The following is an 18,480-nucleotide window of genomic DNA, read 5'->3' on the forward strand; positions in this document are numbered from 1 at the left end:
CCTTCTCCAATGCATGAAAGTGAAAAGTGAAAGTGAAGTCACTCAGTCATGTCTGACTCTTAGCGACCCCATGGACTGCAGCCTACCAGGCCCCTCCGTCCATGGGATTTTCCAGGCAAGAGTACTGGAGTGGGGTGCCATTGCCTTCTCTGGTGAAAAGAAGCTACATCCCTTATTATTAAAGACATGGAAGTTATCAACCAAGACCACATAGGTTTATCCAAATGTAATGGAAAATAGTACAAGGATAGGTATTAAATGAATATAAAAAGGAAAGTTCTGGAAAGAGAAGACACCCACAGAGGACAGAGCTGTAAAAATCATGGCCAAAAGATATGAATGACTGATATACCTAAAGACAGAAATTATGTATCTATAAGGTTAATCCCAACAGATTACTCAAGTAGTGTTCAAAGGAGAGAGAGAAAGGGTTCACTTCAAAAGGGCAGAGAATAATAACAATTATAGGACTTTTGCATCATGAATGAGACATGCCAGCAAAAGTAAATAACAATCGTAAGACCCAAATGTTGTCAGAGATGTGGAGAAAGGGGCACATTTACAGAGGCACCCCACTTCAGTACTCTTGCCTGGAAAATCCCATGGACGGAGGAGCCTGGTAGGCTGCAGTCCATGGGGTCGCTAAGAGTTGGGCACGACTTCACTTTCACTTTTCACTTTCATGCATTGGAGAAGGAAATGGCAACCCACTCCAGTGTTCTTGCCTGGAGAATCCCAGGGACAGAGGAGCCTAGTGGGCTGCCATCTATGGGGTCACACGGAGTCAGACACGACTGAAGCGACTTAGCAGCAGCAGCAGCAGTTGTGTATCTGTTCCTTTTTTTGGTAGAGAACAATTTGGCAAAATCACAATAAAAATACCCCAAGGAAGTAATTCAAAAGGAAAAAAAAAAATTTTTTTTAAAGGAGGTCCCAGTGGCACTGTATCTAACAGTGAAAGGCTTGAAACAACACAGATATTTAACCAGAGAGGCTTGGGCAAAGCAAACTCAGGTATTTGCAACAGGATGCCAACAATGATGAGTAGGGAAAGCAGATCAAACTGGTCTGTGCCTGCTGCTTATAAGTATGGACCAACAGGTGGGCGCAGGAACCTACCTGGAGAGAATTTCGGGGATGTAAACAGGGTTAATATCCATTCGGCTCTTGATAATTGTCTTTAAAAGTGAAAGTTTTGTTTGCTTAGGGCACGTTCTAAAGAGGAGTGGGGAAATGTTTTGAGCATAGACAGCAAGGATTCCTTTGGAGGGACTCCGGGTGGCACAGTGGTAAAGAACCCGCCTGCCAATGCAGGAGGCATAAGAGACGCGGTTTCGATCCCTGGGTCAGGAAGATCTCCTGGAGGAGGCCATGGCAACCACTCCAGTATTCTTGCCTGGAGAATCCCATGGACAGAGGAGCCTGGTGGGCTACAGTCCCTGCCATAGGGTCGCAAAGAGTCGGACACAACTGAAGCAACTTAGCACACACATACCTCACTGGATGTGAAACTGGACATCAGGTTTTGCTCACATTTTGCACTCATGTGTGTATGTGTATGTAGACACCAGAAGACTGCCTGAAGCAGGGGAGCTGGGCCCAGGCAGACCTCAGTGAAAAGTGGAATTTGCTTAATTACACCTACCCTGTCAGCCCCATAGGGTTTCCGGATACCCAGTGCAATACTGAGGATGAAAAGGCTTGTGGTCACAGTTACAGGGTTTTTCTTTCTTTCTTTCTTTCTTTTTAACCTCTTCTTGCATTAGGCTCAAACTGACCTAACCTTCTGAGGTTTGTGTCTCTGCCCACTCCAGGCCCACTTTCCATACCATTGTTTCCACCTCGGAATTCTTCAAAGCCCAGGATGCACTCAGGTTGAGGCAGGTAGAGGTGGGTTTAGCAGCTGTGTGGACACCCTCGGCACTTGATTGGTGCCTTTATCTTCCTCTGGTTCCTCCAGTCAGCTGTCACTGTGAGCTAAGCTCATGAAGAGGGAGCTGGGGGCACACCTGCCCGCTCCCCAAGCCTCACAGACCGTCGGGGAGGGGGCACAGAGAAGGGAATGACTTTCTTCAGTTACCTGCAAACATACTAGGGAGCAGGGAGGTCAGCCCACAGCACAACAGAAAGGCCGATACCACCTGTGTAGCTACAGGGGCTTATAGCGCAGACCCCCACCTGGGGCCTACAGGCGTGAGTGAAGGCAGAGTCGGAAGGGGAGCTCAGCGCCTTCCCTTCTAAAGGCTGCTGTGGGCTTAGCTTCTGGCTGCTCTGCAGAAAGTGGGCCCAGCCTTCCCAGATCTTCACGTTGAAAGTCTGGAATCTCCGTTTTTATGTGAAGTGGATTTTTTTTTTTAAAAAAACACGTTGCGCACCAAACCCACTTTGCCCAATGAACCTGGCCCATGGGCTTCCAATGAAGACTTCAGTTGAGGGTGGGGGTGGAGGGGAGATCGCACCTGCAGGTGGGTTCAGGACCAGGCTGCAGCCGGAGCAGCTGGCTGCGTTGGGCTCACCAGTCCCGGAGCCCAAACCAGGAGCTCCTTGTCCTCGCCTCTCCCCCTCCTCCCTGGTCCCCACGCTCCTCTCTGGTCTTTCCCCTCATCACCACCAGACCACTAGATGGCGCCACAAGCCCAGCATCTCACAGTGCAGAGCAAAGCCGGCTCCCTAGTCCGGGAACCCCAGTTTGCCTGATAATCTTGCTACCATGGGTCACCCTGGGGACTTCCTGGCTCTTTCTTGTTTCTTCCAGTTTTTATTAAGTAAAAAAAAAAAAAGCTTCTTTATGTCAGGTTTCTTCCATCCTTCAGGCCAGTGCTGCCGGATAGAAATGCAATGCAAGCCATGTTTTAAATTTTCTGGTAGGCATATTAAAAGGAGAAAAGGGACACAGGTGACATTAATTTTTTAAATGTTTATGTAACTCAATATAGCCAAAACATTATCATTTCAATATGTAATCTACATACACTGTGTTAATGAGATTTTAAATTTTTTGGTACTGTTGGAAATCCAGTGTGTTTTATATGTATGGCATGTCTCAGTGTGGATGAGCCACATTTCAGGGGCTCTATAGCCAGATTTGGCTGCTGGCTATGGAACTGGCCTGGCTGGGCTGGTTAGTGGTAGGTCCATAGGGCCTGAGTCGTCCCCACCAAGAGTGAGCTCCTAGATTGTAACTTGGAATTCTGGCCAAGCTGGACACTGACTTAGAGTCTAGGACTCTCGGGCATCCAAACAGCCACCATCTGCAGAAGGTCTCTTATTTTTAAAATTTTTTTAGTCTTTTTATTTTTGGCCCTGCCTCAAAGCTTGTGGGATCTTAGTTCCGCTACCAGGGATTGAACCCAGGCCCTCTGCAGTGAGAGCTTGGAGTCCTAACCACTGGACTGCCAGGGAATTCCCGAAGGTCTCTTATTTTAAAAGCATGTTTCTAGAAGTTCCTGGGCAGAAGGGCCCAGTTCACTCCCCTTGCCCCTTCCCTTCTTCCCCTTTGTGGCCAGCTCACCACTCTCTGCCCGTCACACCCTCTTCCACCTTGTCTTGGCTCTTGCTGGAAGCAGCATTTCTGAAGCCAGTGTGATACACAATTCAAAGCTACTTCTTTCTGCTAAAATGGCTCGTCTTGCTCCAAACCAGTTTCTGGATGTGATGGATTGATGCCTAATTGGGATACAGTTTGAAATGAGTCTGGATTTCGGTTTCCTAACCTCTGATCTCAAATGAACTCCACAACCTCTGAGACCTCTTCTCACCTCTAATTTCTCACCCCAATCCCACATGATCTACGCCCTCCTCCAAACCACAGACAAGCAGCCAGATTCACACACAAACCCTGGTGGTTCTGGGCCACCTTATAAGACCACGTAAGCCGGGAGATTGGGGATGTAGAAGGAGATGCAGAGAATAGAGAAGGTGGCAGAAACAGAGGGAGGAGACGTGAGAGAACTAAGAAGGATGGGACAAGCAGCCGAGACCGTGGCCCTTCAAGGTGGCACCTGCCCTAAGGAGCTCCTGAAACAGAAAGATCTTTGCTGGCTCTTTAAAAGCGCCTCACAAAAGCCCTAACGGCCATGAGACAGGGCCAGCGCTCCTCCCTAACAGCCCCTCTACCACCCCTCGGGAGCTGCTCAGACACCCATTCAGAGGGTGCAGACACAATCCTCCTCCAGGGGCCCCACAAGTACTCACTCTACCCTCCCTCCAGAGCTCAGAGCCCCGCTCTGGTCTGGACATCTCTGGGGCTTGGCGCTGGGGGAGGTCAGGTTCAAGGTGGGATGCAATAGGTCCAGAGTTCAGTGTTTCACAACAGATAGAAGCGGGAGCCTGTTCCAGGAGAAGAGGAGCCGAGGGCTCAGTCTCCCGAGACAGGTGAAGGCGCACCCGTTTGGACCCACTTTGCCTTTCTCCCCCATCCAGAGCCCCCAGTGCAGAGGAGGGGGTTCTGTGTCCGCAGCGGGAGCCAGAGGCTAGTCCAAGCCACCCTGGGCAGGGCTGGGCTGGGGCAGAGGCAGAATGCTGCCAGGCGGTTCTCTGGGGAGAAGTGAATTGAAAAGCATCTCCGAGGAGGGCAGGGAGGGAGGGAGGCTGGGTGTTGTGTACACACACACACACACACACGCACACAGCCTCCCTGACTTAGCCCAAGCCTCACTCAGGAGAGGAGCAGTCTCCTCTCCGCTCCTAAAGCTGCTTTCTGCTCCTTCCCCGCCCATCTGAGCTGTCAGCAGCACCAGCGAAGTTGGCCTCAAACTTGAATGGGGCTGAAGGCTCCAGCTTCCTGGAGCTCCACGGGGCGGCAGGCTGGCCGCTGCCTCTGAGTTCAGCTGGCCCGGAGAAGCCAACCTTTCCAGCCCCCTGGCTGGCCCTGGCTCTCCTGGGTGACAAGTCTGCCCCTGATCTGTAGGCCTCCAGTCCGGGCCAAGGAATGGTGCGCTGAGGTCCCTCGGAAGCCCCTCATCCCATCCTGGAGCTGGAGCAGCCCAAAGCCCAGGCCAGCATGGCCAACCCCGGACAGCCTCAGTTTTCTACGGCGCGGGAGCCAGGCACTGCCTCACCCCTGAACCTGCCAGAGATGGAGAAGCTCCTTGTGCAGGTCGGGGGCCAGGATGACAAGTCCCTGAAGCCGTCCAAGTCCCTCTCAGGGCCTCTGGACCTGGAGCAGAATGGCCACAGCCTGCCCTTCAAGGTGATATCCGAGGAGCACCGGGAAGCCTTGCACCCCCTCTCATCCTCCCGGGCCAGCTCCAGGCGGGCGTCCTCCACGGCCACCACCTCCTATGCCCAGGACGGAGAAGTTCCCAAAGATTATCTCATCCTTGCCATCGCCTCCTGCTTCTGCCCCGTCTGGCCCCTCAACCTCATGCCCCTCATCTTTTCCATCATGGTAAGTGCTGCTCTTCATCGCAGGGTGGGGGCTGGTTTTGGTCAGCAGCCATGCTTCCCTGGCAGGCACCAGTCATCCTACCTAGGGTGTTGAGAGAAGAGCTGGGGTGCCGGGGGCAGGGGAGGGGAAACTCCCCATCTTAGCCAGCCTATTACTCCCCCTTGGAGAGGGGTCCAGGGCCCCCAGAGCTTCAGTTTCCTGTCCTCCTTCATCTCCGCTCCTGGACATCACAGCTTGACTTTGCACACATCCCTGCTGGGAAGGGGATCCCAGAGAGATGCCCGGAGCCAAATTCTGCCCAGAAAGGACAGCCAACTTGGGGGTCTGGCCTTTGCAGGAGTCGGGGACTTTGTCACAAGGAGTCATTCCTGAGTGGGGCTGTGAATCAGCAGAGATTGCAGCCAATATGGGGTCTCAGGGCCCCGTGTTCTCAGGAGGGGAGCCAGGCATCACCTCCCCACCCCACCCCACCCCCAGGGCCTCCTGGGTGTTCTAACAGCTTCTGGCAACTCTTGTTTCCAGGAGCGAGCAGTAGCTTCCCTGCCATGGACTGCGGGCCCCGGGGCCCAGCTCCCCCAGGGCTGCTCCTCTGGGGGGAACTTCTTGCTGGGGCCCTCTGGGCTTCGCCTTTGTACTGATTTCAATATCTGTCTTCCCGAAGGGGTGGGAGGGGGTGGTCTGGGCCACAGATGGGAACGCATGTGTATCAGAGGGCATGGGTGGCCTGGCCAGGGAGGGGCATGGGGGCTCGTCTTTGTGTCTCCCACGCTTGTCTTGTAGGGTTTTGAGTACATAACCTTCGATCGTCTCCAATCCAAGCTGTTGGGATCGGGCTACTGGCAGAGGAGCCCCAGGAAATGTTGGTAGCTGTTGGCAAGTGAATTTCATGGTTCAGGAAGTTGAGAGAGACAGACAGAGAGAGAGGCTGGCAGGGAATGGCTTTCAGAATGAGGTTAGAAGCAGGGGATGGTACACTGAGAGGGGAGACACTGTCTGCTTGCCCCTGGAGGGACTCCACTGTTGAGTCATCCGTCATCCAGTCCCCAGGAGCTGTGGTCTTTCCTGCTGCCGCGCTGTCCACTGAGAAAACCCTTATTTCCTTATACATCTTTCTCCACTTCACGGAGGCCCAGTTTCCAGCCAAGGGCACCTTCCCCAATCCCCAGCACCACCTGCCAGGGCTTTAGGGGGAAACTGACAACATTCTCAGGTCCCAGCGATTGGTGAATTGGCGTGGGAAGAAGAGCCAGGGCTGGGCAGGGCCTTTGAGGAAATTCCTGTGCTGCCTATGGCTCTTGGGGGCAGCTGGAGGCGGAGCCGGGCCGCAGGGATTGCCGCCAGTGGCTCTGGGTAGGGACAAGCTCTTGGTTACAGGGAGAAGCCCCGTGGGGGAGACTGGTTTTGGGGAGGGAAAGCAGACAAGGGTCCAGGAGAAAACAGTGGCTAAAATCCATCTTCTGGTGGGGGTGGCAGAGTGTGAGCTGGGTAAAACCTGCCGTTGTCAAAGGAAACCTGGGCCCACAGCTGTGGGACCACTGAATCCACCCCTGGTGCATTTCTACATCCATCTTGGGTTCTTGAATCAGGTCTGATGGTTGCCAGGCCTGGGGCAGGGAATACAGTGCTAAACCAGACACCATCACCAATTCCCACAAGCCTCCTGTCCAGTGGGGAGAAATTTGTAAACAGATCCTTACAACACATTGCAAGAAGTGCCCACGCTAGACAAAACCACCAGGTATTGTGCGACCTCAGGCAAGTCACTCAAACCGCTATTCTCCTCAGTATTCCCATCTGCAAAATGGGTGTCAACATAATACCTAAATTATAGAGTTGTATGAGCCACACAAGGGGCTTTCCCAATGGCGCAGTGATAAAGAATCGGCCTCCAATGCAGGAGACACGGATGATGCAGGTTCGATCCCTGAGTCGGGAAGATCCCCTGGAGAAGGAAATGGCAACCCACTCCAGTATTCTTGCCTGAAAAATCCCATGGACAGAGGACCCTGGGGGGCTACAGCCCAAAGGGTCACAAAGAGTCGGACATGACTGAGCGCCTAAAGCACACGGCTATGAGCCATGCAAAGTGCTAAAGCACCCAGCACATAGTAAGCCCTAGGATGTGGAGGCAGAAAATTAGACAAGTGTCTCCCTGGTGGAGGATGGGAAGCCATCACACATTTGTTGGGTTTTTTCTTTTAGAGCTTTGAAATAAAATTCACATATCATACCATTCGGGGCTTCCCAGGCGGTGCTAGTGGTAAAGAATCTGCCTGCAGATACAGGAGATGCAGGTTCCGTCCCTGGGCTGGGAAGATCTCCTGGAGTAGGAAATGGCAACCCGCTCCAGTATTCTTTCCTGGAAAACTCCATGGACAGAGGAACCTGGTGGGCGACAGTGCATGGGGTCGCAAAGAGTCAGACACAACTGAGCGACTATCATACCATTCACTCATCTGAAGTGTACGATTCCGCAGTTTTTAGTATATTCAGATAAGTGCAACCATAACCACAATCAATTTTAAAATATTTTCCTCACCTCTGAAAGAAACCCAGCAACGTTTTTCTATCACTCCTAATACCTGCCTGTCTGATCTGAGTAAATTACTCATCTTCCTTCTGTCTCCACGGATTTGTCTCTTCTGGGCATTTCACTAGCAGACACGCTTTGTTCTCTTGAGCTTTATTGTTCTTCACTGATGTTGCATTCTTTTACAAATTGAAAGTTGGTGGCAACCCTGCCTCAAGCAAGTCTATCAGTGCTCTTTTTTCCAACAGCATTTGCTTACTTTGTGTCTTGGGGTCATATTTTGTTAATTCTCAAAATATTTCAAACTTTTCATTATTATTATATTTGTCATGGTGATCTGTCGTCAGTGGTCTTTAGTGTTACTGTTGCAAAAAGACCACAACTCACTGAGCAATAATGATTAGCACTTTTTTTTTTAAGATTTTTTTTTTCATGTGGACCATTTTAAAAGTCTGGGCTTCCCTGGTGGTGCTAGTGGTAAAGAATCTGCCTGCCAATGCAGGAGACTCAAGAGACGTGGGTTCAATCCCTGAGTCAGGAAGATCCCCTGGAGGAGGGCATGGCAACCCACTCCAGTATTCTTGCCTGAAGAATCCCCATGGACAGAGGAGCCTGGCGGGTTGCGGTCTATAGGGTCCCAAGAGTTGGACAAGACTGAAGCGACTTAGCATGCACGTGTTTTTAAAGTATGTACTCAATCTGTTACAACATTGCTTCTGTTTGTATGTTTTGGTTGTTTGGCCTCCAGTCATGTGGGATTTTAGTTCACCGACCAGGGATTGAACAGGAACCCCCCCGGCAATGGAAGGCAAAGTTTTAACCAGCAGATTCCCAGGGAAGTCCCAAGGGTTAGCATTTTTAAGCAAGATTTTAAAATGAAGGTCGATACATTGTTTTTTTTTTACACATAATGTTATTGCACACTTCATAGACTACAGTAAGGTATAAACGTAACTTTTATATACACTGAGAAACCAAAACATTTGTGTGAGTCGCTTTGTTATGATATTCACTTTTCTAGTTCATAGGACACTCCCACGCCCCAGGGAGGGCGGGGATCAGTTATTTATTTAGAGTTGAAACACACGGTCCCACTCAGATAGCAGCAGGGGTGAAGGAGAGCCAGAAAGTGTGGAAAGAGAGTTAAGTCTCTATGCTGATGTCTCCAGGTCTGGCAATAGACTTCAAAGCTCCTCATTTGATGTTTCCCCGCTGGTTACCAAGTGAAAGATCAAGCCCTTGACCCCAGGGAGGAAGGAGACCTGCAGCCCTGACACCCTCGTTAGAGCTCACTGTCCGCAGAGCATGTTGTAATATGAGGCTGGCAGAGTCTGGTTAATCATTCCCATTTAACAGATGAGGCAACTGAGGCATGCAGAGCCGTGCCTTGCCTTTGTTCACACAGCTGGTAAGAGGCACATCAGCTGGCTCCTGAATCCAGTGTTCTCTTCACCTGCCCCACCCTGCACCTACCTCTGCGACAAGGATGGCATGTCCCTCCCAGGGAAGCCAAATGTTTTGGGCATTTGTGCAGGGAGGGAATAATTCTATTCCCTTCTCTCTTTTTCTCCCCTGCCTCCCAGTGGCCTCCTCCCTGTCATTCACTCCATCAGTGGAAGACTAATGGACCACCAAACATTCTTCCCATTGTGGCTTTGACAGGGGCCAGCTGGGACCAGGGCTGGGACGAGGGGCTCTGTCTCAGGAGCTGTGATCACAGGTGTCCAGACCTGGCCCTGCTCAGCCCCACAACCTCCCGTAAGCCTCCTAGGATAGTCAGGGCTTCATCCATTTTACTTCCGGGTCAAGCTGAGAAATAACCATGCTTCCTGATCCAGCAAGGACTCCTGTCAATGAGAGATGCTGGACCCCAAGCAGTGAGCCTTCAGTTGCTGACCAAGCAAGCATCAGATACACTTGGGTGTGTATCACATCTCTATCCCTTTTGAGGCACATGACCATATCCAAACCACTCAGCTTCCTTCCTTAGCTCCAGTTTCCTCATCCATAAAATATGTGTAATAAAACCATCTACCTCCTAGGGCTGTTGGGAGAATTAAATGAACTAATGAGTGTGCCAGAGCCTGGCACATAGTAAATGCTCAATAAATGGAAGTGCTTGCTGTTATTATTAATACTGAATGAAACTGCAATGTCAGAGCAAAGAGCAAACCCCCAGTGCTGTGGTCCCCAACCTTTTTGGCACCAGGGACTGGTTTCATGGAAGACAATTTTTCCATGGACCAGGGGATGGGGGATGGTTTCAGGATGATTCAAGTGCATTCTGTTATTATTATTGTGTATATTTCTATTATTATTATCTCTATTATTATTACATCAGCTCTACCTCAGATCATCAGGCATTAGATCCCAGAGACTGGAGCCCTGCCCCAATCTGGCTTTCAGGCAAACGCAGCTTTTAGCAATTTGGATATAATGGAGTCTCACCCCTCATTACATCCCCAGAGGAGGTGGGCAGCCCTGTGTGTGGTTTTGGTGGCAGCCTCTCTGTAAGTTGTTCCCACAGCATGAGGGAGCGATGACGAGATCCAGAGTGGCTTCAACGCTTCCTTACTTAGGCATTTTTGACGAGTTAATTATTTAACTGATGTGTTGCAGACTCATTTTCATTCATTTATGATTTATCCCTTTCCTCAATGAGAGTGCTACGCCCTGACCAGGGCTGATAGTCAGCTGGCGTGCAGGCATATAGCTTAAGATATTAACAGACTTCTGAAACCATTGGTACACTGCTGCTGTCTCAAGCCCCTAAATCTCCCCAGCTGCTCCCATCCACCACAGCAGCCACCCTGACTCCTCCCCTAGGGCCCCCACCCTTCCAGTCCATCCCTTCTCTCAAGCAATAGAGGAGTTAACCTGTAGTCAGGGCATTTCAGGGTTTCTCTGGTGGTTCAGACAGTAAAGAATCCGCCTGCAATGCGGGAGACCTGGGTTCAATACCTGGGTTGGGAAGATCCCCTGGAGAAGGGAAAGGCTACCCACTCCAGTATTCTGGCCTGGAGAATTCCTTGGACTGTGTAGTCCGTGGGGTTGCAAAGAGTCGGACACGGCTAAGCACAGTACAGCACAGCAGGGGTCTTTCAGGATGAATTGCACGTTTGCAGAGAGAATGATGTAGAGAAGGCACGGAGAAGCACACCTTTTGGGTTTCAGAAGTTGGGAGATGGAGAAGGAAATGGCAACCCACTCCAGGGTTCTTGCCTGGAGAATCCCAGGGACAGGGGAGCCTGGTGGGCTACTGTCTATGGGGTTGCACAGAGTCGAACACGACCGAAGCGACTTAGCAGCAGCAGCAGAAGCAACCAAGATGTCTCTCAGTAGGTGAATAAACTGTGATACACTTTTCAGAGCTAAAAAGAAATGAGTTATCAGTCGTGAAAAGACACTGAGGACCCCTAAATGCTTATCACTATGGGAAACAAGTCAATATAAAAAGATTACAGGTCTGTGATCCCAACTACGTGATATTCTGGAAAAGACGAAACTACAGAGACAGAATAGTGGCTGCCAGGGGTGATGCATGGTTAGGAGAGACACAAAGACAAAACATAGAAGATTTTGAGAACAGTGAAAATATTATGTATGATACTGTAATGACAGATATACATTATTACACATTTGTCTAGACCTATAAAATGTTTAGTACCAAGAGTGAACCCTAAGGCTCACTATGAGCTTTGAGTGACCATGATATGCCAATGCAGCTTCATCATTTGTTTAAAAAAGGTACCATCTGTTGAGCTAAGATGATACAGTTCAGTGGTAAACATACTTGAATGAAGCCCAGCTATCAGAGGTCAAGTTACAGATTGCCTCTTTAGCTTGTTTCCTTCATCTGTAAAATGAATTATTCTAGGGGAACTTGAAAATCTCTTTCAGCTCTAAAAGTCCATGAATCATCTTAACACAAACCAGAAAGCTTGGAATAAAACAATATGCTTGAATAACATCAAAAAAAAAAAAAAAAGAAGAAGAAGAAGAAGCTGGGAGATGCTTGATCTCTGTGGAAGGGCTGGTAGCTGATCAATCCTGGCACATCCTTTCTGTTTGTTTTTGACCGCGCCGTGCAGCTTGTGGGATCTTAGTTCCGCAAGTGGGGACTGAACCCAAGCCCCCTGCAGTTGAAGCACAGAGTCTTAACCACGGGCCCTGGACCCTGGCACATCTTGTCTCTTCTCCTGAGGTCTGCTGGGCCTTGGCCTGAGCCTCATGGGTGGAGGAAGCTCTTTCCTGAGCTCTGTAGCCTCCGTCCTCAGCATCCTCTTCACCCCATCCTCCCGGCCCCCACCATCCTTTCCCCACACTCACACTTGTTTTCAGCGTCTTTCCTCACTGATATATTGACCTGAGTTCATAAATTGTTTTCTCACTCACCATTCCCACAACCCCTGCGATCACAAACGATCTATTAATTCAGTCATTACAACCGTTACTGCAATTATTATTATTGTGCCTTCAACTTGAGCTGTTTTGTATAAGAGGAAAATGATGCAACTGACAGGGATGGAGAGCAGCTGGAAATTTACTCAAAAAAAAAAAAATGAGGGTTTTCTTATGGATCCTTCATTTGGTAACTCATAGGGGTGGGGAGGAACTTCAGAAATGAGGGCCAGCTAGCAGTGGAGAACTTCTCATGTAGAAGCAGGGCTCCAGACTTCCCTGGCGGTCCAGTGGTTAGGACTCTGTGCTTCCACTGCAAGGGGCACACATTCGATCCCTGGTGGGAGCACTAAGATTTGCATGCCATGTGGTATGGCCAAAAAAAAAAAAGGAAGGGCTGCATGCTGCTGCTGCTGCTGCTGCTGCTAAGTCGCTTCAGTCGTGTCCGACACTGTGCGACCCCATAGACGGCAGCCCACCAGGCTCCTCCATCCCTGGGATTCTCCAGGCAAGAACACTGGAGTGGGTTGCCATTTCCTTCTCTAATGCATGAAAGTGAAACATACTTAGAGGCAATTACTTTCCCTTCATTTTACAGATCTGGAAACCAAGATTAACAGAATATTTGTGATATTTACATTGGATAGAATGTATAAAGTGCCTTACACCACAAAGCAGCCACAACTAGGTCTGCTCTGATCTGTCTGGCCATTTCCAGGGTGTCTCCTTAATGGCACCCCTCATGCTTTAAGGCATGTATGACTGATCACTCTGTGGATAAAGAAGTGCGATTGGGTTCAGTGTAACTGAAAAAACATCTTTCACCTTTCCTCCTCACCTCTCATATCCAAGAAGCTACATGTGTGCCTCTCTCCATGGTCCTGAATCATTGCTGCACAGACAACTGTTTTTTTGAAAAATGGGGGTGTCAGGGGCAGGACACATCTCAAAGCCTCTGCCCTTCCCCCCAACCAAGGCCGTACTTACAGCCGACAATGAGTCCCTTGATTATGATTCAAGGTAGCTCCTGGGTTTCAGAACTTGAACTTCCTAGAAATCCCAGAAGTCTTTCTGTATGTTGCTCCCTTTCCCTCCCATTGTTGCCTTGGTGTTGATGTCCTGAGTTCGGTGACCTGAGCTGCCAGCTGTTAAAGCATTTTATCCTCTACCACTCCTATGAGGCAGGGATTGTCATTAGGACGTTGTACAGATGAGGATCTGGAGCACAGACCACCATGCAGGTGTGGTGTGAGAAGCGGCTGCAGAAGTGGAGAGAGGCCAGATCAGGAGGGTGCCACCTGTCACAAAATGGAATCTGGATTTGGTCCTGTGGGCAGTGGGGAGCTTACAACTGGGTGAGATAAAGAGGGTTTCTTCAAGACAGGAGAGAAAAAGATACAGTCAAGAAGGAGAGGGTGGGAAGACCAAGGAGAGCTGGTGCCCTAATGTCCCTGGGGAGCAGAGAGAGACTGAGGTCTGGACTTGAGCTTGCATAGCTCCTGACATGAGGTAAATGTTCAGACGATGCTAGGGATTATGACCATTCCAGTGGGGGAATCTTGGTGGGCTTCACAGAGGAGGTGAAATTGGAGCCCGCCATTGAAGGATGGAGAGGATTTGGATGTGCGGTGTTACTGGGGAGCGGGAATGCAGGCGGAAGAAATAGCATGAGCAAAAGCAAGTCCGTGCTCATACCCTGAGCAGCTCAGGTCCAGAGGTCACGGAAGAGAATAGCAGAGGCTCAAACCAGGAAATGCAAAGCTAACCTGAGTTTGAACTTTGTTCAGCAGACAGTGGGAGGCCACCGGAGATACTGAGCAAGAATGATTGCCTCAACCACCATCATCTCTCTGAGCTTTTATATCAGCTCTTAACTCTCTTCGGATCCCCCATGACAGCTGGGGTATGGCAGGGGTGGAGGTCTTTTGGAAACTTGTATTCAGTCCTACCATCCTCTGCCCCTAGGTTTCCATCCTCACTGGCTCTCATTGTTCTGGGATAAGGACCAACCTCCTTCCTGTGTGGGCAGAGCCCTACCTGGCCTGGCCTTGCCCACCTCTGCAGCCTCCTCTTCCTCACTATCTCCAGCCACACTGGCCTTTGTCTAGTCCCTCCTGCTCCCTTTGGTCAATAACAATTTATGGATCATCTACATATTTGCCGTGTAGGGCCTCCCCCAGGGCCTTCGCACATGCTATTCTCTCTGCCCAGAATACTCTTCTTCCTTTTGAAAAAAATATACTTAATTCTGACTCATCTCTCGTCTTATTGTTCAGTTGCTCAGTCGTGTCTTACTCTGTGACCCCGTGGACTGCAGCACACCAGGCTTCCCTGTCCTTCACCATCTCCTGGAGTTTGCTCAAACTCACGTCCATTGAGTTGATGATGCCATCCAGCCGTCTCATCCTCTGTCATCCCCTTCTCCTGCCCTCAATCTTTCCCAGCATCAGGGTCTTTTCCAATGAGTCAGCTCTTTGCATCAGGTAGCCAAAGTACTGAAGCTTCAGCTTTAGTATCTTTCCAATCTCATATCTCAATCCAAATATCCTCCCTTTAGGAAGTGTTCACTGACTCTCCCCTTTTACAAACTCTCATAGCACAGGTACCTCTTCTTTGAAACACTATCCACAGTTGCAATTTTACTTTTGTGGGGTCATGATGGTGGCCGCTGCCCCCACCGGGATGCAAGCTCCGTGAGCATAACAGCTGGGGGCTCTCTTGCTCGCTGCTGCATCCCAGGGTCCTAGCACCAGGCCTGGCATGAGTATCTGCAGGATGGACTGGTGGTGGGGGGAGTAGAAAGAAGAGGAAGAGAGCTTGGAGCCAAGGGGGCATCTTCATGAGGCTGTTGCCTTGGCTTGAGTGACAAGTGGCACCTGGAACTGAGGCAGAGGCAGCAAAGCTCCAGAGGACAGTTGCAATGGAATTGACTGGGGGAGGAAATTAATTACTATGTTGGGATGGGAGGGGAGCTATGACTCAGTGGGAGAACTCTAGGCTTAGAGTTATAATATATAATAACTGGGGCTTAAGCAAGAGGAAGGAGGAGCACAAGGCAAGGAGCAGATCTGGGAAGCAGGAAGCCGTGGTTTGGGGCAAAGGGAGTGAGGGCATGCTGCAGCGGGCAGGTGGTGCTGGCCTGGAAGGAGCTTGGTGGAGGGAACCAGGGGGTGGGGCTGAGGGGTCAGTTAGAATTCTGAGAGATGAAGGTAGGACCCAGGTGCACCGCTGAAGAGAACACAGACGGGAGGGCTGCTGCTCTGAACTTCAGCTTCAAAAGTGGGCGACACTGCCAACCTCATAGGACAATTCTGAGCCTAAACGAGGTCATTTAGGCACAGTCATTAACAAGCTGCGCGACACAAAACAAGGGCTCAATAAGCCTTCATCATCGTTGTTCACCATCAGTACCTGATGCTTCCATGCTGAACTCAGGAGCTTCCAATATTCAGAATATAAAAATAACCAAATAGGGACTTCCCCGCCGGTCCAGTGGCTCAGACTCTGTGCTCCAAAAGCAGGGGGCTTGGGTTGGATTCCTGGTCAGGGAACTAGATCCCACATGCTACAACTAAAAATGATCCTGCATCCCACAATTAAGACTTGGTGCAGCTAAATAAATTAATAATAAAAAAACAAGATGTGAAGGCAGTCACCACGTTTGGCGGACTCCTTCCTGTCTCTGTTCTAGTGGTCCAAGTTCTAAGAGCTGGAGGAATCTAGAGGTCACCAGCCAGCCCTGGGCAGTGGTGAGGGGTCTCCAGGGACAAGCCTGGGACATACCTCCTGCTGAGCCACTCCCAGGCCCCTGGGGATCCCCTCTTCTGTTCATTCCCCTCCTCGCACCCACCTGATTTAACCCAACCGAAGAGGGCCAAGAGAAGCTGAGCTGAGGATAATGATAATCAGATATGGTCCCTGTGAAGCCATCCATGGCTCCACCCCATCCCCAGCCTTGCTGGTTCAAACCCAAGACACGTCACCTTTCCAGTGTGATCTGGGAGGTGGGCTTGTCATCCTGGGTGGGACACTGGGGAGGGAGGACCAGCGATTTCTTTCCTTTCATGGGAAGAGGGGCTCACAGAGGAAAGGAGGCAGGTGTGTTGGGCCATAGAAAAAGTCACAGGGGCTGCCTTAGTGCGGGTACAGGAGTGAGCCTTGGGCAGCGAGGGGTCCAAGGGGGCCTGGCTTATCTTTCCCACCAGCTCAGCATGGCCTGGACATGGTTCACCCTCCCAGGCCCGCAGTCTCTACTGGACCACCCTGCCCATCCCTGTCCTGAGATAACACCCTGGGGACTTCCCTGGCAGTCCAGTGGTTAAGACTCTGTGCTTCCAGTGCAGGGGGTATGGGTTCAATCTCTGGTTGGGGAACTAAGATCCTGAGATAATGCCCGGCATTGCTCGGTTATGTTTCCAGCTGTCCCCGGCTAACAGTGGGCAAGCTTGGTTAGGGATCCCCACAAGAGGTCTGGCCACTTGAGTCCAGGCCATTTCTCCTGAAGGAGGCCTCTGCCTCTCCCCTAGGGGAGCTGCTCAAGTGTGGGCTGCAGCAGGGACCGGGGTGTGTTCAGAGGCTCAGGCAAGGTTTCTACCACCCTCCCTCTGCAGTCTCGAAGTAGCGTGCAACAGGGGGACCTGGACGGGGCCCGGAGGCTGGGCCGCCTGGCCGGGACGCTCAGCATCACCTTCATCATCATGGGGATCATCATCATCATCGTGGCTGTGACTGTCAACTTTGCAGGTGAGGCCCAGCGACACCCCAGCTCCCTTGGTGTGAGGACCACAGAAGGATGTGGCCCAGCCCTCTGGGACAGGGGCGGTGGTGGGAAGAAGGGTAAGAGCATGTGGGTGCCACAGCTTTCACCTCGCACCCCAGAAAAGCAAGCACTCCAGTCTCCTGCAGGGACTGGCTGAGTGGGACTGGCTTTCTGACTCTCCAGTGGCCGGAGAGTAGATCACCAGGAAAGGTCATGGGAAGAGCACGGGCCCAGGAGGCAGAGGCCACAAGTTCCAGTCTCGGCTCTGACGGTCCTGCACCAGGGTCTGCCTGGTTAAGCCTTGGGGTTTTCATGTTGAAAGTGGGAGGAAGAAACTTCCAGCACAGAGGCTTTTGTGAGCATCACCTGAGATAGCGCAAGTGACTCTGACTTGTAACCCAGGGGCTTGCCACACAGCATCCCTGCTGAGACAGTCAGGTCTTACTGGAAGTAAACCATGCTTGTCCTGGAAGTCAGGAAGTGAAACTTTCGGGAACACCCAAAGGTGGTCCAGCCAAGTTATCCAAGCAAGGTGACCAACCTTTTCAAAGGTGCTACTCACAAAGCCCAGCAGCCTTGAGAATTTCTGGGCTCTGCGGGTCAGTATTGTCCATTTCCCTCTAATCACACGCTCATACTGGAAGCCTCCAACCATCTCTGCCCATTTAGTGACCAACCTACGCTTTTCCCCTAAAGACCTTGCCCCACCACCTGTGCTCCATGGACCAGCAGCTTGGCTGCTGATACTGGGAACAGGTTGTAAATATAGAATCTCAGGCCCCACCCAGACTTGCTGAATAAAAATCTGCACTTTAGAAAGATTCCCAACCCCATTATTAAAATTTGGGAGGTACTGGCATAGAATATAGAGTGTTCATCTTGGGGCAGAAATCCTGGCATTTAGCTGCAGGGTCATGGCCTCATATGAGAGGGAAGAGTTCAGGTTTGCAATCAGCTGGCCTGGGTTCAAATATGCAGGTCCTCTCCTCCACCTGTTTGAGCAGAAGCATATTCCACAAAGTTTGAGAGGCATGCAGGTCCCTGCGAGGCAGGAGCCCACTAGCCCAAGGCATGAGCCTCAGCATCACTTTCCAAGGCCTCAGTCTCTTTGTCTTGCTCTGCTTGAATCTGACCCAGGATTCTTCCCATGTGTGTTAGTGTTAGCTGCTCAATTGTGTCTGACTCTTTGCGGACACATGGATTGTAAGCCCACTGAAGTCCATGGAATTCTCCAGGGAAGAATACTGGAGAGGGTTGCCATTCCCTTCTCCGGGAGATATTCCAGACCTGGGGATCGAACCTGGGTCTCCTGTATTGGCAGGTGGATTCTTTACCATCTGAGGCACCCGGGAAGCCCATGTTACGTTCCATGGCAAGTAACAACTGCTGAACTCAAGTTTG

The 18,480-nt window shown here is 50.7% G+C and overlaps 1 protein-coding gene across 1 annotated transcript in view; it reads left to right on the forward strand.

Moving 5' to 3' along the window:
- The first annotated feature begins 4,644 nt into the window (after positions 1 to 4,644).
- Positions 4,645 to 18,480, forward strand: part of TUSC5 (tumor suppressor candidate 5) — a 16,974-nt gene continuing 3,138 nt past the window's right edge. Inside the window, exons 1-2 of the mRNA XM_010861363.1 lie at positions 4,645 to 5,389; positions 16,931 to 17,063. Coding sequence (XP_010859665.1) covers positions 5,003 to 5,389; positions 16,931 to 17,063 — 520 coding nt within the window. The 5' untranslated portion in view covers positions 4,645 to 5,002. The remainder of the gene's footprint in view (positions 5,390 to 16,930; positions 17,064 to 18,480) is intronic.

Source organism: Bison bison, unplaced genomic scaffold (genome assembly GCF_000754665.1).
Source record: "Bison bison bison isolate TAMUID 2011002044 unplaced genomic scaffold, Bison_UMD1.0 scf7180017864472, whole genome shotgun sequence".
Classification (NCBI taxonomy): Eukaryota; Metazoa; Chordata; class Mammalia; order Artiodactyla; family Bovidae; genus Bison; species Bison bison.